The 27141-nt window shown below is 53.3% G+C and overlaps 1 protein-coding gene and 1 pseudogene across 2 annotated transcripts in view; one reads left to right on the top strand and one right to left on the bottom strand.

Annotated features, from left to right (window-relative positions):
* Window positions 1-27141, bottom strand: part of POLR1A (RNA polymerase I subunit A) — a 64643-nt gene that overhangs the window by 5759 nt on the left and 31743 nt on the right. For both annotated transcript variants that reach the window (XR_005212343.1, XM_037806760.1), the window contains exons 15-29: window positions 22576-22725; window positions 21357-21540; window positions 17792-17874; window positions 17522-17680; window positions 15886-15984; window positions 14784-14936; window positions 13429-13511; window positions 11378-11543; window positions 10278-10499; window positions 9186-9400; window positions 7382-7549; window positions 6448-6583; window positions 5798-5955; window positions 1474-1600; window positions 218-328 (exon numbers count right to left, since the gene is read on the bottom strand). Coding sequence is in view for 1 of the 2 variants with exons in the window: in XM_037806760.1 (XP_037662688.1) it covers window positions 218-328; window positions 1474-1600; window positions 5798-5955; window positions 6448-6583; window positions 7382-7549; window positions 9186-9400; window positions 10278-10499; window positions 11378-11543; window positions 13429-13511; window positions 14784-14936; window positions 15886-15984; window positions 17522-17680; window positions 17792-17874; window positions 21357-21540; window positions 22576-22725 (2214 nt within the window). In the remaining variant the exon portion in view is untranslated. The remainder of the gene's footprint in view (window positions 1-217; window positions 329-1473; window positions 1601-5797; window positions 5956-6447; window positions 6584-7381; window positions 7550-9185; window positions 9401-10277; window positions 10500-11377; window positions 11544-13428; window positions 13512-14783; window positions 14937-15885; window positions 15985-17521; window positions 17681-17791; window positions 17875-21356; window positions 21541-22575; window positions 22726-27141) is intronic.
* On the top strand, window positions 23327-27034 carry LOC119512735 (annotated as a pseudogene).

The raw sequence follows: 27141 nt of genomic DNA, 5'->3' as shown, positions 1-27141 counted from the left end.
AGAGGCTCCTGAGTCCTTGAGTCTGATTCACGTCCAGGGATAACCAGACCCAAAGGGCAACCATGAGCTGGTCCCCTCGTCAAATTCCTCTCAACTGAGGTTCCTGATGTGTTCCCAGCACAGTACAAAGCCACAGGGTGTGCGCCTGGGGATCACCCCACAGGTCAGAGGGAGGGGAGTGCGTGGCCTGGCTCCTTCTCCCCCCGAGACCCCTCACCTCCTCCTCCTGCTTCTCTCTGCGTTTGGCGTCGGAGGCGTCAGCATCCCCTTCCTCAGCTTCGGCGTCCACGATGAGCCCCTCTTCTTCCCCCTCACCTCCCTGCTCCTCCTGGGGTTACAAGAAGGTGAGCACCAATATCCAGTGTTCACTGGATCCACCCTTCCACCCCCCCGTCCACTCGTCCGTGCAGCCGTGTGCCTACCAACCCCCCGTCTTGCCAACGTCTCCTCCACGCTACCCTGTGGGACACGCCTCTTTCCCTTCAGTCTCCTTCTCTACCCACATCATTTACAGAGCTTTCCCCTTTCTAAAAACTTGTAAAAAATAAAGTACCAGGGCTTCCCCAGCCATTAAAAGAGGATGGTGCACCCCTCGAAATATCGTTCCAGGTACTTGTGAGCCAGCCGGTGGGTGAGGAGGAAGGGTGATCTTGGTGGAATACTGAGTGTTTAAAAACCCATCCGTGCCTTTCTCTTTCTGACCTCGACTCTGAGTTTTTTAGTCTCCTTCTGTCAGAGGTCAGAACTCAGACAGTGCCGCCTTTCAGAGGCAGCCCCTGCCCTGTGCTGGGTGACCTGGCATTCTCTCTGGTCTCGGTCAGCCCCTCACCTAGAGCTGAGGAAACCGGGGCCAGCCAGGCCAGGCTGCAGCCCCCACCCACGCAGGCTCGCCCCACCAACAGCTGCACAGCCCTGCCAACCGCTGGCTCCTGGGCCCCTCGGGGTCCTGCCCCTGACTCCTCAAGACTGCCTGCGTCTGGCTCTCCGCCCCTGCTGGCACCCGTGGACCGTTCTGCCTGCGGCGGCTGCTCCCCGGCTCCCTCCCTTTCCTTCACTGCAGCTCCCAGCTTCCCGACTTCCAGTGCCTCTTCAGGCCCCTGCTGGCCCCCCTGTAGGCCTCAGTTTACCAGGCCTGGAGAAGGTGCCAGCCGACCAAAATGAAACCAGCAAAAGAACTTCCAAAGGCCTAGCCTGTACCGTTACTTTGCATCTGTGCTCAGGATAAACACCACTTACAGAGGGGTCCTTAGGGCAGAGAGGGTCGACCCGGCCCCTCCTGGAGGCCTGACCAGACCAGGTAGCCTGGCAGCCTCCCACACCCAGCCTGTCATGTCCAAGAGGGTGTCAGAAGAGCAGACACGTGCCGAGGGAAGAGGGGTGTGGGCCAACGCAGGACGGGCCTCAAGGATACCGGGGACGCAGTTGCAGAGGGAAGATGAGGCTGCCCCTGACCCCGGCCCTGTGCCCACTCACCGAGCTCCTCCCCGACTCGCCAGCACCGTCCAGATCCTGCAGTGTGGCTCTGCGGGAGTTAACGCTTCTGAACGCCGAAGCTTTGTTGTTCTTCTTTCTGATGGACTCTATCAGGAGCTTAAAAAACCTAAAACGGGAAAAGAGCAAGGCAGCCCACTCAGCACCAGCATCGCCCCCACCCGCCCCTCACTGCAAGGGTCGCACGGCCTCAAGGGGACGCTGAGCGATCCCCGCCGGGGATTTATGGCGGAGACGGGGCCCAGCCTCTCCTGCCTGCTCACTTTCTTCTCCTCTTGCCATTTCTGAAATAGCACATGGCATGTCAGAAAGAACACAGGCCCCAGCGCCAGACGGACATGGTCTGCACACAGGCTTGGCCACTCCGAGCACACGTGGCCTTGAGCGCGACAGCAGCCTGAGTCTGAATTCCCGTGGATCGACACGCACTCTCATGTGCCGGCTCAGAACCGACCCTGAGCGCGAGGCCTTTCACAGGGCCCAGCAGAGCAGCAGCTCCGGAAAGGGTAGCAGCCGGGCCGTGACCTGCCCAAGGACGGCGGGGCCCACAGCAGGAGGGGTTCCAGCCCAGGGCCAGGGCCTCCTCCGGCCGCCCCTGCCTGACCCCTTGCTGAGGGAGTCCTGACACCTTGACGGCAGAGTCGGCAGAACGTCCAAGGGCAGGGATAACTTACGTTGTGACAAGAAATCATGCCAGCGGGACAGAGGAAAGACAATTTAAAAGACTGACCTGAAGCTCAGTACCCAGGGAGCCTTTCCCAGCCTGGCTCCCCCTGCACTGGCCCCTCTGCACTCCCTGTGGCCGCCCCCTGCCTGTCCCCCTCCCTCACTTCTTTCCTCATGTGCCCTCTTGCCTGTCTTGTCAGGCCCATCCTGAGCTGCTCTGATGACACGAAGTGTCAGCCCCTCACCCGCCTGGGATCCCATCTGGCCTCTGAGCACCTAGGACGGGGCCAGTGACATGCCAGTGATGCAGCAGAGAGGGGGGCCAAGCAAGGTGGAGATGGGCTCCTGGCCCTCAGGGAGCTTACCATCTTGTTCTAAGATGGAGGCAGGAGAGATGGTTACTCTTCGCACATTAAAGACAAGAGAATGCTGCTCCCCTCCCCACTTTTAAACACTCTTTTACTTTTAGCTTGTGTGTGACTCTGCCCTTGTCAAGACAAAGGCTCCTCACCCACCAACCCAGTGAAGAGTGTGCTCAGCAGGCGCTGGGGACGGGGCAGGGGGCAAGGCTTGACTTCTTAAAGACAATCCAGCCGGGAAGAAGATGGGAGGTGTTTCTGGACAGACAGACTGATGGATCCCTCCCACCTCATGCACGCGGCCACTGCTCGGAGTGCGGGAGACAGAACGAACGGGTGGAACAGCTGCTCACTAGACACCGCTCCTCTGCTGGGGGCACCGCTCAGTCACGCTGGGCTCCCTGGCCTGTCCACTCTGTGGAGACCCCACACCTTGGGACCCCTCGCTCCCCATCACCAGCCCTCCATGTTCAGCCTCCCTCCACTTACCCGCCTGGCCCCCCCTCCGTGTGGTCTTGGGGCTTTAGCTCACGCTGCTCCCTCTGCAGGCAATTTCCCGGGCCGCATCTACCTGCTCGGGCCTCGCCACCCTCCAAGGCTGGGTCTAAGTGCAGACAACCCTCCAAGGAGCCTCCCCGACCCCTCCAAGTGGGATCCTTTCTACGAAACTTGCTTCTCTCTGTGAACTGGGTAGAGAACATGAGAGGAGGAACAGTGGAATAAACATGTGACTGCCAACAGCTGGGGAGCTGGGGAGCTGGAGGCAGATGGCGGTTGCTCTCTGGAGGTTTGGCTTTTCGTCAGAATGTGGTGACTGAAAGGGAGCAGGAGGTGTGCGCTGCACATGAATAATAACCAACAGGGACGACCCCGGGCTGGCCGCACCGCCACCGCCTGCTGTGTGGAAAGGTGGACGCACAGAGCTGTAAGTGCAGAGACTCCCACATGGCTATGGGGCTGGGGACCTGAAGTCAGAGAAGGCAAATAAAAGCCTCAGGTCAAATGACTTGTCAGTGGCCGAGTGGGGGCCAGCACCCAGCCCCCCAACTCCTAGCCCAGTGCTCGTCCCACTTCCCCACCCCCGGCCCACCTTCCAGATCACGGACACAAATATTCCATGTGACGGGCACTTCGGAGCCCTTCAGTGCTTACACTTCTCCATCTAAGGAAGTGCCTCTGTCTCTATTTCTTTTACTCTTTGATCCATTTAAAAGAACTCATGCTCCCATTGCTAGAAAGGAAGAAGGGGAAGAAGAGAACGAGGGAAGAGAGAGAGGAAAATGGGGGCGAAGGAGGGGGCGGGGGGGAGGGGGAGGGGGAGGAGGGGGAGGGGGAGGAGGGGGAGGGGGAGGGGAGGGGGATGAGGGGGAAAGGAAGAAGCGGCTCCTTGGAGGTCGATCTGCCTGGGAATTTTGAGAGCACACTCAGGTTTTCTTGGGGTCTCTCAGGGGCCTTTATGTGCCTGCTTCACTGCCCGAGCTGGACAAAAGGAGCCCAAACTGCACCCCGACCCGCAGACCCCTCCTCCTTTCACCTTTAAGGCCCCCATTCTGCTGAAGTCACAAACAGCACCTCCACCGAAAGCCACAGCACGAGGCTTCATCTTGGCTTTTCAAGGGCGAGAGCCAAATACAAAGGAGGAGTTGAAAGGTACTTTGTGGTTGGGAAGAAGCCAGGGCTGTCACTCATCAGCAGCAGACTAAGAAAATGTGATGTACTATTTTCAGTCCGCAGGACGATGGAAGGAAAAGGGAACCCAAGCGGAGCCTGGTACACGCCTCGTGCTGACCTTCCTGCTCGGCAGGACTGGGCCCCTGGCGGGGAGAGCTGGGGCAAACCACCGTCTCCGTCTGCTCCTGCCAATTACCCAGAGCCCACGGGACACTCCCATTTCTCAAGCAACGGCTGGCAGCCAGCCCCAGTGGCACAGTGACACTGGACTCCTCTCTGTTGATTAGTGGACCGGCAAGGCCAGAGCAGGCTGGGCCCAGCCTGAAGGAGGGCACCAGTGCCTGATGGAGGATGTGCATCTGCAGAGCCCAGGAGGGCACTGGCTCAGGCATTCCCTGAGGCCCGGCTCACACAGCAGCTCATCTATCACAGTACCTGTCCTCCTAAACTCCACCTGCTGAGAGGGCTGGACTGAGGCCTGTTCACAGCCTCTGGGAGGGAAGACGGGGCCCAGTGGTGGAGCAGTTGCTCCCTCAGCCACACCTGTGCCCGGGCACACGACCATGGGGTGAGCGACCGCAGAGGAGTGTTCTGCCTTCCGCTGTCCTCTCAGAGGGCCTGCACGCTGCTCTAGATCAGAGGCAATGGGTGGTGGCTGAACCCTGCTGACAGATGGGATCTATTTGGGCCCTACTAGCCTTTAAAAAACAGGAAATGCTTGCCAATATTCACAAATTAGGAGACTTCTTACTGATAAAAGCAAAAACAACCGAACAAGGGGGGAGGGACAGGGGTGGAGGCTTTTCTTTTGCAAACTCAGCAGCCCTGGCACCCCTGGTCCCCACTCCTGCCGTGACAGCTGCCCCCAGGAACAGGTGCGGCGTCTCCAGGCTGCTAAGGGCCCCCAACCTGCTTCACTGGCTTCTGTTACCTGCCTGGCCTTGTGGCCATCTGGGTTTGTGAGCGCCAGTCTAGTGTCAGAAAGTCAAAAGTGCCTGCTTAGCGTTTCCCTAGCTGGTCCCAGCCTCAGAACAGCCCATCGTCCTGCTGCTGAGCACTCAGCCTCGTTGCCTGCACCCTGCAAGCATCTAACAGGAAGTCCAGAGAAAGAAGATGTTCATTCTTCCCACCAGAAGAGAACCAGAATTTCTCCTAGGAAGCCAGAGACAACGCCTGTCACATCACTGGGTTTAAAAAGCAGCATGCCATCAGTGACCGCTCATTAGGAACAGAACGTAAACATTAGGATCCACGCCATGTCAAAAATTAACAGCATGCGGCCAGTGGCCATAAAAGCACCACTTTACCATATGCACACTTCCACATCTTAAAGTCGATGAACCTGAGAAGATGAGGCTCTTGATGTAATGCGTGAACTGGAAACAGAAAAAGGGTTCGGGGAGTGATGTGTGGCTGACGCAGCTGCACCAACAAGCCAGAACCAGGGGCGAGGTTTCCAGCTTCAGGCCAGAACTCAGGCTGCAGGGCCTGTTTGCCTGGACACCCCCTTGACAGGCTCATCTAGGCAGACGTGCCCAGTCTCTGGGAGTCGTGAGGCCAGGAGTGCTCTCTGGGTCAACGTCAGCGACGAGCACAGCCTGAGACCTCACCTTGTTTCCATGAAGTGCAGGATGTCCTCAGGCTTCAGGCATTTCTCCTGCTGGTAACAGGCATGGGGCAGGAACTGGAACCGCAGCCGGTACACCCGGAACTTGCTCTGTTGTTCTTCCATGCAGAAGGACTCCTGGACATCAACTTTCTCCAACACCTGGAACCGGATGGACAGACAGAACCTGACTTGCCCAGGTCCCAAGAAATTGTGCATCACAGGTGAGTATGGCAAACCAAGGGTTTGGGGAGATAGCAGCTGGGGTCACTGACAAACCCCTACAGAAACTCCCGTGAGCTCTGCCAGCGTGGCTCTCCCGGGGGGCCCATCCCCTCAAGCCACCCCAGGGACCGGCCAGGGCTGCCTGGAGGGGGCTCTGGTGGAGCGGGTGTGCTAGCCCAGGCTCTAATATTGTAGGTGCACAAGGATGCTGCTAAACTAATAATCATTTTAAAAGCCTCTAGACCCCTCACTGTTCAGCACCTGACAGAGAAAACACCTTTCTCACAGGTGGGAATCCGAGTCCAGGACCTGGAGCAGTCGGCAAGGGCTGCTCCTCGGGGTGCCAGGGTACCTGTCTGCAGCCACCTCGCCAAGGCACACACTGAGCTGCTCCCTCGGGGCTCCCCGTCTGGGGTGAGGGTCAGGTACCTCGCCAAGGCACACCCTGGTGAGCCGCTTCTTCAGTCTCTCTGCTCTCCTCCGCGCTCTCCTTGTGCCAAGCACGGGGACGCTCATCATGGGCGTCTTGATGTGGGTGCTGGCCACCATGAGGATCTCCCGCAGCCTGCCGCGAAACGAGCACTGCCATGATTCATGTCTGACACCATGGGGGGGTGGGAGGGGTTCCCTATGGGCATGGGGCCTTTCTTCCAAAGATAGCAACTTTCTTTCGGGATCTGAGATAGGTCACAGGACCTCATGGGACCTTACAGGGAGATTTGCTGGATAAGAGAATCCCAGTTCTGCCTGGGAGTGAACTTCCTGTCCGCTTTCTCCATGTGTGGGCTCCTTGTCTCCTATCACCTATGCCTTGCATACAACAGGTGCTCAAAAAAAGCTCAATGCATGAACAAGCAGGGAAGGCACCAGCACCTGCAGAGCTGCTGGGCACAGGCAGGGCAGAGGGCCTGTTGTCTGGTGACTCCAGCCTCCTTTGTCCCAGGGAGGTAGGCACTGAGGAGCCCACCCAACCTGCATGCCCCACACCCTGTCCTCCCACCCAGTCTTCCAAGTACAGTGTGCACAAACTGCCCTGGGGGGCCCCATGGGTGACCGTCTACATGGACAGTGCCCCGTGTGGTGCTTATTAGCAGCGCCCAGTCCCAAGACCCGCCTCAAGTGCCTGAGAGTAGGCCAGGAGGGCACAGCCCCCAAGAACTCTGGGTGGAACAGCAGAGGGATGAAGGGGGACCCTCAGAGGCCTGGGCGTGCCCGAGCCAGAGACCATGGGATCCAGAAGCTCCAGCCCCGCTCCCCCCACCCCGAGAGCACCCGAGCTCACGCTCACTGAATGGCAGCTTCCCTGGGAGAGAGTGAGGACAAACCACCACCCCCTCCCCCGGCACCCTGCGGAGGCCCACACCTCGGAATGCCCAGAGTGACGTTCATCTCGCCTCTGCCGGCGAAGTGGAAGGTGTTTAGGGTCATCTGTGTGGAGGGCTCCCCGATGCTCTGCGCAGCCAGCAGCCCCACAGCCTCGCCCGGGTCGCAGAGCGCGCGCTGCCACTTCAGCTGCAGCAGGGTCCTCAGCCTGGAAGTGGAGGGGGCCGGGAAGACCCAGGGGTACAGAGCACGGCTGCCGGCACCACCGGAGGCCATGCTGCATGGAGCTCTTGCCCCCATCCTTTCCAGGCGTGCTTTTCCTAGGGACGTGGTATTTATCTTCACACCCCTGTCAGTGACCCTTGGGATGCTCTACATTACGCAGCACAGATCTCAGCTGGGGGACAGGAAGCTCGGGATGTACGTGCTCAGACTTCTTGTGTTTGCCCTCGGATGTCAGGAGTCCACTGCGGGCTGACTATTCATATTTTCGTTTGTTGAGAGGACCCCAACCTACTGCTACACAAACTAGGAAGAGCTTTGTTGAGCAACTGCGGGGTTGGGGGGTAGGGGAGAAGGGGCATTTCATGCCAACGGTGGTAGGTCACAGAACGAGCCACGCTGTAAAATTCTGTAATTTACCAACCATTCTTCCTACCACAGCTGGTGCTTCCAGAAGAGCCACTCAGAAACACTCCCAGCTCCTGGGAGAAGGGGCTCAACAAACATAGACTATGTGAATGTACAGGACTAAGGCAGAGCCACAGCAGATGAAGGTAATAAAGCAATGTTTCTATGCAAGTATTTTTAAAGTCAGACTTCTGCTAACTGGATCTGTCTTCTCTCCCAATCCTTTCAAACCAGCAAGGCTCCGGACAAGAAAAACCTTTCTTCTTCAGGGCTAAAGGAAGGAGAACGGTGGGTGGGGAGGCCCTGCTGACAGCTGTGTGACCACCTGGCACCAGCTGGTTAACCTGGGAATCTCTGAGGACGGGCTGGAGAAGCCACTTTAAAGGGCAAAAAAGAGCCTGTCCCTCCTTTCCAGTTTCCCCACACAAGTGTTTTCCTATTTCCCTGCTGTCAACTATACTCCTGGACCCTCTGTCAACCTCTCCAGCCCCAGTGAGTCTCAGGGGCGCAGGACGAGGGGTGCAGCTAGGGCAGAGGGCCCCGGAGGGCCTTTGGCTCTGCAGGCTAGGCTCGGAGAGCTGAGCGGGCAGGGTTCCCTGACAATGGCTCCAAGTCCGACTCCGTGCAGGTGTTCCTTGGGGCACTGGGGGTGTTCAGCCCAAGTGCCTCAGTGCTGACCCGCGCTTGGCTGCTGCCTGGCCTAGACACAGGAGCCCCCCCACCCCTTTTTCCTCAATCTGAAGCCTGTGCCTAGTTGTTCTCCACTAAGTCCAAGCTGAGGCCTCTATGGAAGAAAGAGCCTTCCTTCCTCGAGGACTCAAAATCCAAAAGCTCAAAGGAGCACTGGAGAGATCAGACGCAATGCCTCACGAAAGGTGAAGGACATGGTGTCCCAGCCTTGGGTCAGAGCTGGTGGCCACTGAACTGCAACCGGATTCCCTGACTCTTGGATAGCCATGGCCACTGCCCCAAACTGAAGGCTCAGGTCATTTCTGCAGGCCGGGGACGGCAGGGTGCTCTTCTCTGTCGGGGTCCAGATGGGGTGCCCACCCCTCCCACCTGCTCTCACCTGTCCCTGAGCCCTCAGGGCTTGCAAAGTGCCCCTGCCGTCTCATTTCTCTCCCTCATGCTGCCCCTTTTTCTGGAGTGGGTAGGGAAGGGTCTGAGAGGCAGGGTTTCTCCCTGCACATGCTGTCAACAAATGAATGCCTTACCTGTCAAGAGAAAGCCCTGATTTCTCGTAACTCTTCTCTGCTTGAGAGGCCCACTCGCAAATGTAGGCATCGACCTTTTCTTCAAATGTTTCCGACACTGATGCGAAGTAGATGTCTGGGCGCCAGACAGACAGACTGGGGTCAGGACAAGAAGCTGCCCTCTTCTGGTATTTCCTCCGGCTCTGCTCGTCCAACTCGTACCACTGCCTCAACACCTGGAGAGCAAGATGGGTCTCAGCTAAGTGGGAGGATGCCAGGGAGGGCCTTCTCTTCCTGGGACACCCAGTAGGGCCGAGGAAGGCCAGGGGCCTTGTTTCAAATGAGGGCAGGGAAGGAAGGGAGGGACACACCCGATCACAATGAGAAAACCACCTGGAAAACCATCTCAATGTTTCAGAAAGGGAGAAATTGCCTCTTCGACTCCGAGACTCACTGCTGGGGCAGAGCTCTGCAGGTGGGCATCCCAGCCCGTCCACTGAGCACAGCAGGGTGAGCTGGTGAGTCCTCTGCAAGCAGGCTTCTCTCAGAGTAAGCCGGGGCGCTGGTAACGGCAATGCCAGAACAGGTGCACTCGGGGCTGCCCAACGCCTGCCACAAGCCAGGAGACTGCCGGGTCCCCGTGTGACCCCAGACCCACTCTCTCTCACACAGCTCTGGGCCCCAAGGCTGCCCCCCAGTGACTGCTCCGGGGGCTCCCCTGCCCTGACTCCCAGCTGTGGGGGGCTACCGGGAGGCAGCAGCCGGCGGGAAGGCGGGAAGGCAGTGACGCCTGGGTGTCTGCGCTCTGTGAGCAGCCTGTGCCCTCATACTGAAGGCTCCTGGCAAGTGGCCTTTGCCCACTGCTGCCCTCTCCACTTCCGCAAACTGCTCTCTCCTGTCCCTTCAAGCCTCAGGTGGTGACGGGACCACAAAGTCACCAGTCTTTAAGCTTCCCCAAACCCTGCCCATTCCTTCCTTGCAGTCCCATTTGAATGCCGTTTGCTCCCTGCCAGAACCCTCACAGTGGGGAGTGAAGCTGCCTGCGTCAGCCCTTCGACCTTGAAAACAACCCCTCACTCCCTCACTCCCTGGGATGCCACTTCCCCACGTCACCTGGTGGGTCTCGGGGCTACGGCCGTTCTGGCTGCCCCCCTCGAGGTTCAGGGTTTTCACAGCTGCCTGTATTTTCTGTGAATAATTCAGGAAGGCGCCTGTCCTCAGCAGGGTGTTGGGATGCTTGCCCTGCCATTTTTTGATGGCTCTGAAGTGGTGGAGAGCCTTTTGGGGATCTGCTCTGGATAAAACTTCGTGGAGATGCTTTGATTTCATTATCACCTAAAGAAACAAATACAACACATACACAAGACAAGGAGTGAGGGTGTGACACGGAACTAACCAGGCCTGCAGGAGGCCCTCACTGTATCTCTCAGAGGGGCCGATCGCCCACTGCTAATTCAGATCCCCACAGTTTTGAAAAGCAGACTTGAGGACTGGCAATGTCCAAGGAGCTGAGGGGCCTGAGGGGTCATGAGGGAAAGACCAGCACACTCAGGGCCCCTCCAGGAACAAGGGGGTTCCCGGGAGGAAAATGAAGAAGTACCAAGTGAAGGGCAGTGGCCAACGCTGCGGGATAGAATCCAGGATGGAAAGGAGCCAGGACCGGAGCTCGGCCCTCACTTCTGCCATCAGCCAGCTGGCCCCAACCTGCTGGGGAGGACCGCTTAGCACGCCGTGATGGCCACTGCTGCAGCAGCTCGGTATGGCATGAAAACCACCAGCTTGCGGGTCAGACGGGCCTGGGTTCAATGCCAGTTCTGCCACTCACCAGCCGCTTAAGCTCTGACACCCACCGCTGCAGCTGCAGGACGGGCAGAGCGCCCCCACCTCCTGGGGCTGCCGCGAGGACACAAGGAGACTGTGCTTGCAGTGAGTTGCGGCCCAGTCAAATGCCCCCCCCCCCCCCCATGGCAGCAGCTGCTCTGGAGGGACCGGTGTCCTCCACCTCACCAACTGACAATGCCAGAGGAGCAAACGGAGGGCCTGAAGGCTCTGGGAATGCCAGGTGCTTAAAGGCACCAATTGGTGCTTTACTGATTCTTGCCTCTCAACTTTTCAGCGGCCACTCCAACTGGGCTGTGCAGCTCAGGGCGAGGGAGCTCTCTGCCTGGGGGCCCCATCCCCACCCCCTTAGGCACTGGGCTCGGACACACTACCTCGTAGTTGCTGGCCAGGAAGGGGAACTGCTTGGGCTGCAGGAACCGCGTCTTGGGGATGTCCAGGCCGTCCTCCCCGTACAGGAACTGCACCACGCTGCCGTCGCTGTCGCGGACCGTCAGGTCGTACTGGACCACCAGCCCCTCCAGGTGCTTGATGATGCACCTGGAAGGAGACCCTCAGCTCAGGGCCCACCAGGCTCACCACCCCCAGGGCGTGGATGGGGGCTGGGCTGGGGTAGGTGGACGGGACCCTGTGGGACAGGCTGGCCCGGCGCCCAGGTCCCAAGCAATAGCATCTCCCAGCCGGGGGGCTGCCTTTTCTGGAGGCTTGGCTGCCACTGCCAGACCCTGGCTGCCACCTCCTGGCCCAGCTGCAGGGACACTGCCCACTCCTTCTCCTCTCCTGCCAGGTGTGGCTCCCCAGGGACCAGTGTCTGCAGGTGCACAGGAGGCAGAACAGGTGGCCTGCCTCCCCACCCAGCGATTCCCAAGCTCTGTCAGTCTGGAGTCTGTCAAGGGTGCTACGTGGACATTAGGATCCACACACAGACGTGCTACCCTCACCCAGGGGCCTTTTCCCTTGGTCCCACCGTGGTCAGCTGCCCCGCTCCACCTCTGCTGCCCTGCCCGTTGCTCCTCCTGCCACCTGAAGAGGGGCCTCCCAGTAGCCTCTGCTCCCCTAAGCCCTGAGTTCCAGGGATGTGCTCCCTGTCTCCCTGGCACCCCCGAAGCTTCACCTCCGGGTCTTTCCCCTGAGCTGCAGGCCCCACCCCTATGAGTCCACTGCACTGGAGGAGCCCACTGCTGCCACCCAAGCCCACCCACATTTCCCTCCCGCCCTCTGCGAGGTCTCGCTGTGAGGTCAAGCCTCCAAGTCCAGTCGTGCTGGAGGCCTCCACCTCTGCTGCTTCCAACCCTGCCACCCAGAGAGGCAGCTGTCTCGCCCATTAGTAAAGGGATCCCACCAGCTTTCTGTGCCCTCTGTCCCAGTGACTGCTCTCCTGTCCCAGCCCCTTCCCCTCCTCCTCCTCATGCTGCATCTCAATGGGCTCAAGGATTCCTGCTCCACAGAGAAACACCCACACCCAGACTTAACTTTGAGCATTTGTTTTCTAGTCTTTCCTATACTAAACATGCATTTGTGGGTAGTTTTAAGGCAGGGGGAGGTAGGGTGTAGTGACCCCTGTCATGAAGGGGGGGCCAGTGAGCCATGCCCCCGGGAAGGGGGCTCCGTCCTGAGTGCACTTAGTGCCATTCATCACCCAGACACCTGTATCTGAGTCCAGCCTGCTCTTCCCCTTCCCACCCCACCCCACCCCCATGGGCGTCTTCCCCGGGAGTCACTGGGGAAGAAACTGGAAAAGGCATGCAGCTTTGGGGAATCTGGAGTTCAGAAACAGGAGAAAGGGAAAAAGCTGTAACTGAGGGGGACAACAGGGGCCTGCCGCTCTGCAGGAGGACATGACTTAATCCACGACTCCTTATTCTTACCACCTCCTTCATTTCCCACCTCCATTTCTACCACTATGGGTACCCTGGGCCCAGGTGAACCATTACCAAAAATAGCCTCAAAGCGCAGCCTCCCCAGCTGGCACTTCCAGGGCGGGAGACAGGTGCCTAGGGATCCATTACCCCCTACTCTAGGGTGCTCTGGGATAAGGCCTGGTTCAGTTTTAAGCTTCAATCCCTCCACCTGCCAAAAGATGCCAGCAAACAAACAGGCCTGAGCTGGGGAAACCACTGTAACAGCAGAAGGCAGTAAACCCAACCACAGACTCACAGGCCTGGGTCTCCCCTCAGCCTGGAGTTCTCGCTACGCTGTCCTGAAAGGGGACCTGGCTGTATCCCTAGGAAATGGCACCCCTTGTGAACACGGGGCCCTTTGTGCCACCCTCTGGGCTCATGCCCTGTCATTTCAGAGGGCAAGAATTCTTGCTACTTTCTATGCCTCAGGCCACAGTTAGGTGACGTTTTTTCCACCCAAGGAATCATAAATGAGTGTCAGTGAACACCTAGAAGATGAGGGAATGACCCTGGTGGCTTCTCACCTCTGGAGGTAGCCGGAGCGGCTGGTTTTCACCGCGGTGTCGACCAGACCTTCGCGCCCAGCCATGCAGTGGAAGAAGAACTCCTGCGGGAGAAGCAGCGACAGGGCATTTCCTTTATCCCTCCATCCTGTTCATTGCATAAAAAAACACTGGTCATGCCTGCTACAATGATTTCATGATCCACTAATGGGTCACAAGCGTGGTTTGAAAGCCTGGTCTCTGTCAACCTGCCACCTTGTGTCGGTTTGCAACTTTTATGGACCCCAGAAGAACCATGAGCATTTAACCCAATCTTGTTGGGTGAAACCCCTCGATTGAGTGTTTCCACACAGATGTGACTCACCCAACTGAGGGTGAGAACTGATTACATTATTTCCACGGAGATGTGGACCTCTCCCATTCAGGGTAGGTCTTGATTAGTTCACTAGATTACTTAAGAGCACTCAAGAGCCAACAATGACACTGACTTTGACAGTTGGAGAGATGCTTGGAATTGTGGACAGAAGGACGTTTGGAGATGCTAAGCTAAAAGATGAAGCCCAGAGTTTGCCCCGGAGAAGCTAAGAGAGGACCCCCAGACCTTTAGAGAGAAACACTCTGGGAGAGAGAAGCAAGGATGCACAGGAGCTGAGAGACAAGTATGAAGACAGAAGCCCAGAGATGTTTCAGAAAGCCATTTTGAAACACAACCCAGGAGCAAAGGACCAGCAGATGCCAGCCACGTGCCTTCCCAGTTGACAGAGCTGTTCCAGACGCCATTGGCCTTTCTTCAGTGAAGGTATCATCTTGCTGATGCCTTTGTTAGGACACTTTTATGGCGGGAGAACTGTAAATCTATAGCTAAATAAACTCCCTTTATAAAAGCCAATCAATCTCTGGTATTTTGCATAATGGCAGCTTTAGCAAACCAGAACATACCTCCTCAGCCAGAGGCTGCCCTGGCCACTGGAGAGCCACGTGGGAGTGACGAAGGGGTCCATGGAGCAGTCTGTGGCCATGAAACAAACGGTCCCTTCAACACTATGGACTCTGAACTTTCTGATCACAAGTGTCCTTTCAGAGACACACTGGACCGAGGAACAAAAGGCTCGGACATTTAAAAGCTGGGACTGGCCTTACTCCTTTTTTCATTTATCTGCAAACACCTACTATGTGCCAGACACTGCCTGAGGCCCTGGCAGCACGATGGCAAATGGCACAGCTGTATACTCATGGGCTCCAGTGTCTAGGGGCAGGAGCTTGGCATTTATTCCTTGATCATTCCTGCTTGAAGTCACTGGTGGGGGGTCACAGGTCACCTTCCATTAAATCTAGAAATGAGGAGAAAAGCCAAAAGGGAAAACGATAACACATACAGGAGGCTTGATGCCGGTGAGGAATCTGCCAGTGACAAAGCCGCCAGCCCTGGGGGTGAATTCGTATGGCTCGAAGCAGGGCAGTGACTTGCCAGACGGCATCAGTGGGGGCCTCCGGCCTTCCAGCTCAATCTGGCCCAGCAGGCATGAGATCTGTGGGGGGCAGGAGGAAATCCAGAGGCATTTAAGACCTGTGTGTGTTAAAGATGGGTTTGTCCTAGCATGGGAGAGCCTACCCTGCCTGAAAAACTGCAGGGAACCAAATTCAGGAAGGCCAACCTGACTTTTTAAAGGTACCAGACTGGCTTGCTTTTCAAGTAAACAAGTGCTCCTTCCTTTGTAGACTAATCTGGATTTTCACACTTGGGGTCAGGTGAAAATGGGTGAGGTTTCTAAGAGAAGCCGTTATCTCAGCATTATCACAAGTTTTACCCAGAAGGGACCTGAAGGCCCACAGGAAACTGAGCCCCATGGGGAAAAGTATCATATTGTGAGCCTCAGACTTTAGAGACAGGAAAACTCAGAAGCCATTTAGTGACTGTGCAGGAAACTGCCTGTTAATACTCTTGGGGGCCAACGAGCAGCGTGTCTGGATTTCCCTTCATTCAGGAGGGGCCTTCTGATGGCTGTCAGCCTTTATAAGCCCACTCCTATTGCCCTACATTCACCGGACAGTGGGATGTCCTTAATATGCTCAAGGTCATCGGGATAAAAATGAACGTTCAGATTTCTGAAAATACCAGAAGGGCTCTGTGCTTACCTGAGGAAATAATGGACCTCAAATTAAAGGTTAAGAAACTTCCAGAACAAAGCTTATAATGTAATAGTAACTGACAAAAAGCAGATGATATGAAGTTGCAGGATCTTAGCTAAGATTATATAAATATGTGATAAAAAACGTGTGGAAATTTATTATATTCTGTATCTGTCTATAGCATTGAAACGCTGTGGTTAACTTCTACGGGCTTACATATGTTTTGATATTTTTCAGCACCTCCCACATTTTATATGGAACGTGGATCCTTTTAAAATCAGAAACCAATAATTTTGAAAACTGCCTCCTATGACCGCCCTGCCCCTGGCCAGCCCCCCTTGCTCACACCTGCATTGTGTTCACGGTGGAACCTTTGGCTCCAGATTGCACCATCATCTGCAGGTTGTTCTCTGGGAACTGTCTGTGCAGGCCAAAAGGCATGCATGCCTGTGGGTTAAATAAACACATCAATCAGGGACTTCTCTGGTTTAGAAGGTAAATCCGGTTGCAGAGGCAACAAACCTAGGATATTTATCCACGGAGAAGCTCCAAATCCCATTCAAGGTAAGGAAAAGTCTCTTTCTGGACCAGTCCTTTCCCTGGAACCACTAGAGAGAAGTAAATGGAGGACATGGTGCCATCCTCTTTTGACATCCTCCACAGGAACTCTGAGGTTCCACTCAGTGGCCAAATGAGAGCAAAAAGGGAGTGGTAAAGGAGAAGCATGGGGACCAGCACATTCAACTCGTGGTTCTAGTAAAGAACTGGTTAAAAATAAAATTTAAGGTGATGCCCTAGTGAATTTCCCCAGCCAAGTGGGGCCTTGGTCCTCCCCCAGGCCCCCGCCATGGGGTGTCATGTTTACCTTCACCCACATCCCACCTGAGCACCACAGGGAAAGCCCTGCCCCAGCGCCAGGGACAGCAGAAGAGGGCCAGGCCCCCGGGTGAAGCCTGGGGACACACTGGGGGTGGGGTGGGGTGGGGTCAGAGTGGCTGAGTCTATTTAAGACTCTGCCTGGGTCAGAAGGGAGCTGGAGGAACAAGAAGCAATTCTGAGACTCTCCTGAAGACAGCCCCCCACCTCCAGCACTCCCAGTCAGCCCTCAGCCTCCCGGAAGGCTCCTCTGCACAAACTCTCTCAAGGACTGAACCTGCGCCCGAGAGGCTTTTCTTCTCGGCAGCCTAAGGGAGGCTGAAAGCCAGTCAGGAGAATGCCGCGGATGAAGGCTGACTCTGGTTGAGCTGGCCTTGCCTCTTTCTCCCCTCCTAAGGCTGGGCCTCAAGGCCCAGGACGCAGGGTGAGGGTCAGGCCGGCTCCTCCAAGCCACTGGCCTGGGAGCCCCAGCTCTGGGACAGGCAGAGAGAACCAGGCTGTGGTCTCGGCTCGTGCAGGGATCTCCCTCTCCTCCTTCTTGCACTGCTGCAGGAATTGGCTGCTGGGAAAGCGGACGGGGCCTGCAGGACCTCCCTGGTGCTGGCTCTGTGCCAATAGTGCTACACATACCAGCTCCTTCCTCCTCTCTGTGACCCTGTGAGGAGGGTGCCACTCACACGTTCAGAGAGTTGTTGAGTCACTTGCCCAAGGTCACAGAGCATGTGGGAGGCAGAGCCCGGATCTGAACCGGGGCAGACTGGCACTCACCCCAGGCTCCACTGCTACGAGCGGCAGTGGTGTCTTTAGTCTTTCATCCTGCTCAGTCCCATCGGAAAGACTTTCTCCAGCCCCTTGTAACACAGTTACCCCAAAGTAAAACAGCCCAAAGCATTCCCTCTTGGCATTAATCAAAGGCCTTTCCAAAACCTAACCTAGGGGAGAGAAGCCTCTGGCCTTTCCGCTCAAACCATGAATTCCATCCACCCATCCATCCTCTGTGCTGTTAAACAGTCAAATGGCTCCCAAGTCCCTAAGTGAGAATCAAAATGTAATTTTTTTAAAAACCAGCATTCAAAACAGTAATGAGGGCACATGTTGCTGGGCTAACCTTGTTAATCTCGTTGCTGTAATGGTTCACTTCCTCCTTGAACCTGAGATCAATCATGTTAAAATCCCTCTGGTCTTTGCCCAGATGAGCATCCTGCCATTTGCCGCGGACTTCGTCGGGCGGTGCGGCTTCGGCCAGGTTCAGTGCAGCCCCGACGGCCTGGGGCACAGAAAGGGACACGCTGGAGGCTCAGCCGGAAAGGAAGTGGGGGCTTTCGTTCTCAGGAGATGTGGCCACTCTCCCCCAGGCTCCAGCCCCTGCCCTCCTTACCCGGGGCCCACAGTGGGTGGACTCTTCAATGACACTTTGTCTCCTGGCATCTGCCTTGGGCTTCACCAGAATGTCTTCCACATCTGTAAAGTAAAAGAGATTTGAGCATGATGGGGCCAGGCCTGGCACCTCACTAGGGCAAACTTGATGTGGCCCGGGGCACAGAGCACAGCGCTGCATGCCAAGGATGTGCCTAACCAGAGACGGCACTGATGTTAGGAGTGGACGGCCACCGCTGCATCAGTGCTGAGCAGGAGCTAAGGGTTCCAATCCCCATTTCACACATGAGACCAGGGCTCAGGATTGAGCTGCTTGCTCAAGGTCATGTGGGTAAAAAGGAAACCCAGATCAGATCTGAGTGCCAAACTTGCCTTCTTACCCAGCAGCCAGACTGCCTCTGCTCTGGAGGTAAAGAAGATGTTTTGAGAAAAGCTGAGTTTAAGGAAAGAGCGATGGGGGGAGGGGGGGAGCACCCAATTTTGGGTCCCAGAATCACACGCCACAGTGACCACGGTCACACCCTACAGAGGTGTGACTGGGGCCACCACTGCAGGTTCGTCTGCGTCACCCCCAAAGGACATAAGCCAGGGTCACTGGAAATAAGTCTGACCTTCTGGCTCTAAAGGGTTGAGGAATTCCTCAACTTGACAGTAAATCTTTTCACTTCAACTTTTAATCAACTATTTTTTGCCTGTATCTCTGCATGCTGCTGGACTCAAAAGTCCCTCAGCCGGTCCAAATGACTGTCAATGCCATAACCGGTTCTCAACCCCTAGTGAGAAAAGTCAATTCTTTGGTGTTTACCAACATGGGAAGTTCACCGGAACAGGATCTGCTTTGGGCTCTGCTGTTTGTTTGCATAAAACCCAAAAGCAAGCACACATACTCTCTTCACAGCAGTACCTTAGGGTTTTGCCACTGGAAATGGGTCTAATGTGATGACAGGACCGGAGGATCTGGATGTAAATTCACATTTTTGAATATGCTTGTTGTTTCACATGATACATTTAGGATATGCAGCTCCTTTTGCAGCTTTTATGGTTACTAAATTTGGAAATGATGCCAAATTTTTGTATTTCTTTAATCAATGTGTTCTCCTCAGTGATATATATTGCATGATATATTGATGTGTGTCAGTATATACTAATATGTATTACACCTATACATACAACACATACATAAGAAGGGTTGAAAAATGTAGCCTTTGCATTCTCTATAGCCTCTGTAGAGAACTTAAGCAGCAAAATCTTGGTGTTGTGATACACAGAAATGGAGACGAGTATTAAACCACATTTAAGAATTAAAAAAAAAAAGTCCCTCAGCCAAGATGTGAGTGGAAAGGAAAAAAATGGCTGCCCTGTTCAAAGCTGGGACTAAAGGATCTGGAATTCCCAAAGGCAGAGTCCTAGAAGCCTGAAGGCCTCTGAAGAGCAGAGCTGAAGAGGAGATACCCCTCTGCAAACACCCAGCAGTGGAGCCAGCTCCAGGCCGCCGTGCTCATTCCCTCCACTGACTGCCCCGGACCGTGAAGGACCGGAGTGAAGGGGCTGTCCCTGGCCCGCCTTCCTCCCGCTCCCAGCTTCTGGAGAGCCTGCATTCAGGCAGCCAGCCTCTTGGCTCCAAGAATGGCTTCCTTATTAAGTCTGGTCCCATTACAATCCGGGGGAAGGGGGGGCTTTCCTCTGCATTTCATCGTTGAAGTGCTCTGAATTTTATCTCGTTGGCAAATATGGATGTGCTTATTCTTGGTCACCTTCTGAAAGTGATTGACTTCACAAGGGGGAAGGTCTCAATCATGGCATACCACTTTCTTCAGTGACTCTGAGACTCTAGTCTAGCTCCTAACTTGGGGTGATTCTGGACACAGATGTCTCCATCTGTGGTTCAGGCCAGATACAGGAATCAGAACGAGGGAAGCCAAGTTTCAGCCCCAAAAGAGACTAGTAATCTGTAATCATTATCCTGGTAAAATAATTGGACATGCAGGCTCTGGAAGGCTCAATTATGTACCCCGGAGAAAAACACATTCTTAATCCACTTCTGCAGGTGAATCCATTGTAAACAGGTCCTATGGAAGATGTTATTTTTAGATAAGGTGAGGCCCAAATCCTATTACTGGAGGCTTCACGAAGAGAAAGGCATGTGGAGGAGCAAGAAGCTGGAAGGGAACCCAGAAGAGAAAAGGGTTCCCATTTGGTTCCTGAAAGCCAAGGATCCAAGGGTCAGGGAGAAACCATCGCCTTACTGATGTCTGGATGCTGGACTGCTAGCCTAAAAACTGCCAGCCAATACATTTCTGTTAAGTCAACGCGCTGTGTGGTGTTTGCTACAGCAACCAGGAAACTCAGACACAGGCTTAGATGTTTGCTCCAGGTACGCAGCCAGCAGCAGTGGAAGAATCCCAGAGATAGCCTAAAAGCTTAATGAAAGGAACTGGTCAAATCAACCCTGGTACAACACCACAAGAATCATCTGTAGCCACCAGACACAAGGACGCAGGCCCCAAAGACATTTATAAATGTAGGGAAAGCAGATGACAAAACAGGATGTAACATAATATTGCATTTTCTCCAGATGTGTCTCCACTGGAAAAGTCCAGAAAGATGGGCACTGGTGGTTGTTTCTGGCAGCTGGATGCTGGGCAAGGTGAAACTTTTTTCATGTCTAGATTTATTTCAACTTTTCTACACTTAACATATATTATGTACACGATTGAAAGTAGAATAAAACGTGTAATGCAGGCACCAAAGAAGGCTGGTGGCCATGTTCTGACTGCGCGTGCCCACGGCTCCTCGTGGACCTCCCAGGGGCCTGTGAGCAGAGAGCCCTGGCTCCGACGTCAACAGGATCTCCTAATGGGCAATTTCCACACACACTGGGAAACGTGTTCAACACACGGCATGCCCTTAGTCCTCGGGGGAACTCTGCAAGAAACATGCTTGTTCTCCCGAGCATACCTGTAAACCTGCCAACCTGGAGGAGCGCAGCTAGAGGCCAGGCTCTTGGTCTGATCTTCTGGTCTCGATCCTACCCAGGGCACAGACAGTAACGAGCATGTCTGTCTGCTTTATGGAGGCCCACTTCCTACAAAAGCTCTCTTCCCATCTGAAGATCCCCCCAGCAGGTCTGCCCTGACCCAGTGTGTGCAAAAGCACAGATGTCCCTGCTGCCTTGGGAAGGCTTGAGCAGTTCTGACAACAGGAGGAACCTTTGGGAAAGAGGAGAGCCCGGAGAATTCTGACAGAATACTGGCAGGAGAGAAAGTGGGGGTATATGAGAAATTGATCTCAGGGACTGAGAACTGTAAAGGGTGGGATCGAGAAAGGGACAGCAAGGAATTGGGGGGGGGGGCGTCACTGTGGAGGGTGAGGAAATACCGGCTGTGGGACGGGAGAGGGAGGAAGGCATGGAGAGGGCGGCATGTTGCTGGCAGCCGAGTGAGGATGTCCTTGGCAGAAGGAACCCGGCCACCACCCTGGAGGCAGCGAGCAGGGCCAGGACACCGCCTGGTGGATGTGCTGGGCAGAGGAGAGGGGCAGGGGCAGGCCGCTGGCTGGGCACTCACCCAAGGTGAAGCCCCTGTAGAGCTGCAGGTAGGCGGTGAAGAGGCGGGCCAGGCAGGTGAGCACCCGGCCGCTGGTCCCGCCGCCGTAGACCTCGTAGCAGCAGTGCACCAGGCCGTAGGTGGAGCTCCCGTAGTGCGCCTTGTCCAGCACGCCGCACAGCAGCTCCCCGTGCCTGACGATCACCTGCGAGAGGAAGGCCACCGGCCTGGCTGGGAGGACATCACCTGCTGAGCCACCCCCTTTCCACCCCCATATTAACCTCCACCACAACCTGCCTCATATCCCTGGTGGGAACAAAAAGGCTACAAATTAAAATACTACTTTTCTTTCTTTCTTGTTTTTTAAATAAAGGAAGTTAGCACACATAGACCCACAGCTTTTGATTTTTTTTTTTCAGGGACCCCCCTCCCCACCGCCCACTCTTCACAGCGCTCACCTGTTCTCCCTTTCTCCCCCACCCGCCCGCAGCAGGACCTTGTGACTGGGAACGAGGACATCTAGAGTTCACAGCTGTGCCCTTGGCCAAAGTACTCCCTAGACTATGAGGGTGAACAATGTAACCTTTCCAGAACCCTCAGGCCTAGTTTGGACTTTCACAAAGTCAGGCTCAAGCATTAAAAGCTAAAGGATCTGCATAACATAGCACACATTAAGCATGTGACCTCCACAGTGAAAAAAGCTTCGGGTCTGAGTGAAGCGTCCAGTAAGAGCCTGTTAAGAAGCTCGTGGGACACCCAGGACCCAGGTCTCCCACTGAGAATGCACAGAGGCCTTGGAATGCTCTGGTGGGACCACAGGCTTCCCCCGTGTCAGCACGGTGCCCGTGCAGAGCGTTCCTAAGACGTGGAGCTGGGGAGGGGCGGGAGCTCACAGCCCATAGATCATCTTGAGTCACTCAGGGGTCTTTGCAGAATCAGTCCTGAGGCCTTTACTTAGAGAAGTCTAACTAAAGCTGGGATGTTCACACCAAGGGTCAACGCTAGAGACCAATGGTGATCCTTTCCACAACCAATGGTACATTGACTGCATACTTTGGATGGTTTATATGGTGTGTGAATACAGCTCAATAAAATTGCTTAAAAAAAAAAAAAAAACAATGGCACAACGCTTCCTCTTCTAGGCATGATGCCCGCTTCTGTGCGTGTGCCTCTGTCCCTGGCTCCTTTAACCCTGCCTGTTTAAATCTGGGACTCCAGCCCATAAAACCAGCAGCTTTACCTGGGACTCGCACATTGAATCAGGGTTAAAGCCTGGAACAGGCCGAGGAGGTTCCTTCACCCAAGCTTTCCCACTGATTTTCGCCTTTCCTGACAAGTTCAGTGGGATGTGGTCCTCTGGGATTATGTTCACTAGCAGAGTAGACACAACCTGAAAAGAAAAACGAACAAAGGAGATGGCAGGGAGAAAAGCTGAGAAGTTCCCTTTTCTGACCTTTTGCCCTATTTGTCCTGAAAAGACAGACAGACTCCATTTCTGATGATCTAAGGCAAAGCAAGAAAAATATTTCCAAATCTGCAGGACAAGTTGATCTCATGACTTAGGAGGAAGCTTAGGAACAGAAACAAAAATAAATCAGTAAGAACTTCACTGGAATTTTTTTCCCTAAGAAAGTTCTCCAAGTGATTACCCCCCAAGCCCTCCCCGAACCTGCATTAAGTTCATGAACATGCTGGAAGGGAGGAGCTGGGCATCAGCACTCTGTACCAGGCCCCACAAGCAGGGTCTTTACATGCCCACAATGTGGCCAGGTGGTCAAGCGAGCAGCCCCTGCTCAGGTGTATGCACCTGGAACAGGGTGTCAGCTTCTAAAGAAAGCCGATGATGCTCCTTTGTTGTCTCAGAAGAACATGGAAGGGTCATTACACACAGTCTCCACACCTTAGATCTGCACAAGGCAGATGGGGCTGAAGAGTCAAGGCAGGAGGGGGCCACAGGTACAGCTGGGACCACTGAGCTGACAGCAGCCAAGATGGGAAGTCTGGGCGGAAGGTAAGAGAGAAACACATACACCCAGTACCTGGTGCTAACACCAGCCAGTACGCGTGAGAGGGCTGACCACCAAGGACAAGATATCTGCAACAGAGATATCAGACAAGGGACTGCACCAGAATATATTAAAACAACAACAACAACAACAACAACAAAACAGATCAATAAGAAAATGACTAAGAATAGAAAACAGGGAAAAGATTTGATGAGGCACTTCATGAGAAATGACTTCCAAATGATCAGCAAGCATGTGAAAAGGCACTCAACCTTACCTGTATTAAAGAAAAGTGAATTAAAGGCACAGTAAGGCAGCTCTGCACACCTAACTGAATGGCTGAAAGTCAACAAGAGACACACCCCTCAGCACCAAGCTCTGCTGAGGCTAAGGAGTGACTTGAACGTTCCCAAGGGGGTGGAAGTGTACGACGCGCTGCAGCCACTTGGGGAGGCTGCTCCTCATCCTGTGATTAAAGTGGGCCACGCTCGTCTCTCGTGACCCAGCAAGTCCATTCCATGCTATCCGCCCAGTGGAAATGTGCATCTATGGCTAGTGGAGGACACACGCAAGAATACTTACAGGAGCTCTATTTGTGATAACCAGATGAAGAAACACGAAGACAACTCAAATGTCCATTAATAATAAAATGGATAAATATGTGATGGTATAGCCATGTAATGGAATACTATACGCAATGAAAATGAAAAAGCTAATGCTACACGCAACCATACACTTGACCGACCCAAAATGACAAGTGAGACGAGTTAGTCATAGGTTTACTAAGAATTCCATTAACACAAAGTTCAAGAAAAAACAAAACTTCTCTCTAGATAAGTGTTAGAAAGTAAGTTCCTTGTTGCTTTTGGGGGGGGGGGGTAGAGACTTAGGGGGTCTCCCAGGGGTGCTATGATGTCCTACTCCCTAGTCTGGGCACAGTGCCAATGGGTACATTCACCCTGTGGCCTTCCACCGAGCTGTCCACTCGATTAGGCCGTGATTGGAGACCGCAGACCTTAAAGGGAAAGAGAAGCACCCAAGAGGCTGCATGAAATGTCCTGGAGAAAAAGCCTCAGACATCATCTTCTGGAGCATTAGAAAGAAACTTCCCAAGCTCAGTTCCTTACCTCATGATCCTAAATATGGCTTTCTCTGTTGAACCAGAGAAAACCACCACTCAGAGCATAACAAATTCTGCTGTCACACAGTCGCTTGTCCCTTTTTCACCTATTTGCAGAGAAATAACAGTCTATGCCAACCATTCAAGGAAGCACTGAAAAAATCTCAACTACGACAGAAGTAAAACCTGGGCCTATTTTCTAATTTTATTTAGTTACAAAGTAAAAATCACAGCCCAGAGATACTAAAAAATGAGAAAGAAATTATCCCTAACACTGACAAAATTATTCTACCATTTTGATCTTTCTTATGCCAAACTATTTTCCACATACATTTTTAACATGGTTGCAAATGTGAATGAACTGTGTACGCCATTTTCTATCTTTCAGTGTTCCGTCAGAAGCATTTCCCAGACTGCTCCAAGGCCTTTTAAAAATCACTACTTTTAATGTTACACATATTCTTAGCCAATGGGTGGACCGCAATTTACTCAGCCCCGTCGTTAGGTATTGGGTTTTTCTAATTCTTCACCGCTATAAACCACAGAGGCTCCGATTGCTTCTTTCAAGCAGCTTTCTCTACATTTTGGATTATTTTCATTGACTACATTCTCAGATCAAAAGGAATGAACATATTTACGGCTCTAGGTATACAGTCTATGTCCATTACTTGGTTCTATTTTGAACACACTGCTTAAGATTAAGCAAAATGCTAATAAATTCTGGACACTTATGTATGACTTATCCACTGACTTCCAATATAACTTAAGACAGCTTATAAAATAATGACAATAAGAAAGAATATCAATAATAATAAAGTGTAATAAATACATACAGCCAGGTAAGCCAGCAGTCTGCAAACTACGGCCTGTGGCCAAGTGTGGTCTGATGCCTGTTTTCGTAAAGTCCGCCTGCAGCACCGTCATACTCACCACTCATTTACCCATCGCCCATAGCTGCTTTCAGGACACAATGGCAGAGTTAAGTGGCAGCAACAGAGACTAAAATATTTACTATCTGGTTCTTTACAGGAAAAGCTTATCAATCCCTGAGCTAAACTACCTGCACTTAAGAGATTTTAATATTTACTTGCAAAATTCCCTATCTCCTGAGTTAAGTTAACTCCGCTTTCCGGTCAGTATAGAGTAACAGTGACCCAGTTTACCCTTCCACCAGAAGCAACAACGACAGAAAGAGACATGAGTGTGAATACAGAACAATGGTTTTCAAGACACTGGACACCAGGCACTGAAGGGCAGTGACCAGCAAGGATACAGCCTTCTGAGAACCATCTACCATCTTGACCAAACTGACAGGCATCGTGCTCTCCACCCAACAGCAGCAGAATACACATTCTTTTCGAGGCACCAGAACACTTACCAAGACAGGCCACGTTTGGGGCCTCACCATAAAACAAATCTTGACACACTTAAAAGGATTCAGGTTACCTAGGTGTGTTACTTGGCCACAATGGAATTAAACTGCAGATCAGTAACAAAGATATCTGAAAAACTCCTAAATATTTTGGAGGCAAAGCAACAACAGGTAATGCAATAACCCATGGGTCAAAAAAGAGATCAAAAGGGAATTAGAAAGTATTTTGAAATGAAAGAAAATGAAAATACAACATATCATAATTTGTGAGATACCACTAAAGCAGAACTTAGGGAAGAAATTTATAAGCCTGTATTAAAAAAGAAAAAAGTTTTGAATCAATGACCTCAGCTTCAACCTTAAGTAACTAGAAAAAAACGAGCACACATTAAACCCAAAGTACACAGAATAAAGAAGATAAAGATCAAAAGAGAAATCAGTGATAGGGGAAGCAAAAACAACAGAGAAAGTCAATGAAACCAAAGAGCTGGTTCTTTGAGAACACTGAAACTGATAAAGCGCTAGGCAACCCAATCAGGAAAAACAAAATTACCAATATCAGGAAGGAGAGATATCACCAGATTCTACAGAGAGTAAAATGATAATAAGGAAGTCTTACGAAAAACTTGATGCTTTTGAAAGAAATTTGACATCTTACATGAAATGGACAAATTCCTTGAAAAACACAAACTACTAAAGCTCACTCAAGAACAATCTGAATAGGCCCCAGTCACTGAGCCGCTGCCGAGACCTCAGAGCCTCCCCCTGGAGCCCCCTTGCGTCCGGACCCTCCATGCCCCCCGCCCACCTTCTCCTGCTGCCACCTTCCGCAGCCCATTTCCACCGAGGACAAGGAATCACACGTCCGCTATCTAGAACCTCCGCTCTTTCGACCCCTTTGCCGATGCAAGTAAGGGTGATGACCTGCTTCCTGCCTGGACTGAGGATTATATCCAAGCAAGAATTCAACAGAGAAACGCAGGACGACCCTTACCACTGTCCAAGGGAGCGCTGATGATTATGATAAAAGAAACCAGTGAAGGCGTTTAAGAAGACATTTGCCTGCAACGGTAGTGTAACTGAGCATGCAGAATATGGAGAAATGATTTGGCTACAGGGTGACCAGCGCAAGAACATATGCCAGTTTCCTGCAGAGACTGGTCTGGCTAAGGAAGACCAGCTGAAGGTTCACAGGTTTTAAGTGCTTGTGGCTCACTGAAGCTTAAGGGAGGATTTCCTTGCAATGAATAGAAAATTTCCTTTCCATCCCTTGTCACAAGTTTAAATACCTCAGTTTGTATAATGTAA

The sequence above is a fragment of the Choloepus didactylus genome, chromosome 17 (genome assembly GCF_015220235.1).
Source record: "Choloepus didactylus isolate mChoDid1 chromosome 17, mChoDid1.pri, whole genome shotgun sequence".
In the NCBI taxonomy this organism is placed as follows: Eukaryota; Metazoa; Chordata; class Mammalia; order Pilosa; family Megalonychidae; genus Choloepus; species Choloepus didactylus.
This window is presented reverse-complemented; position numbering and strand designations above follow the sequence as displayed.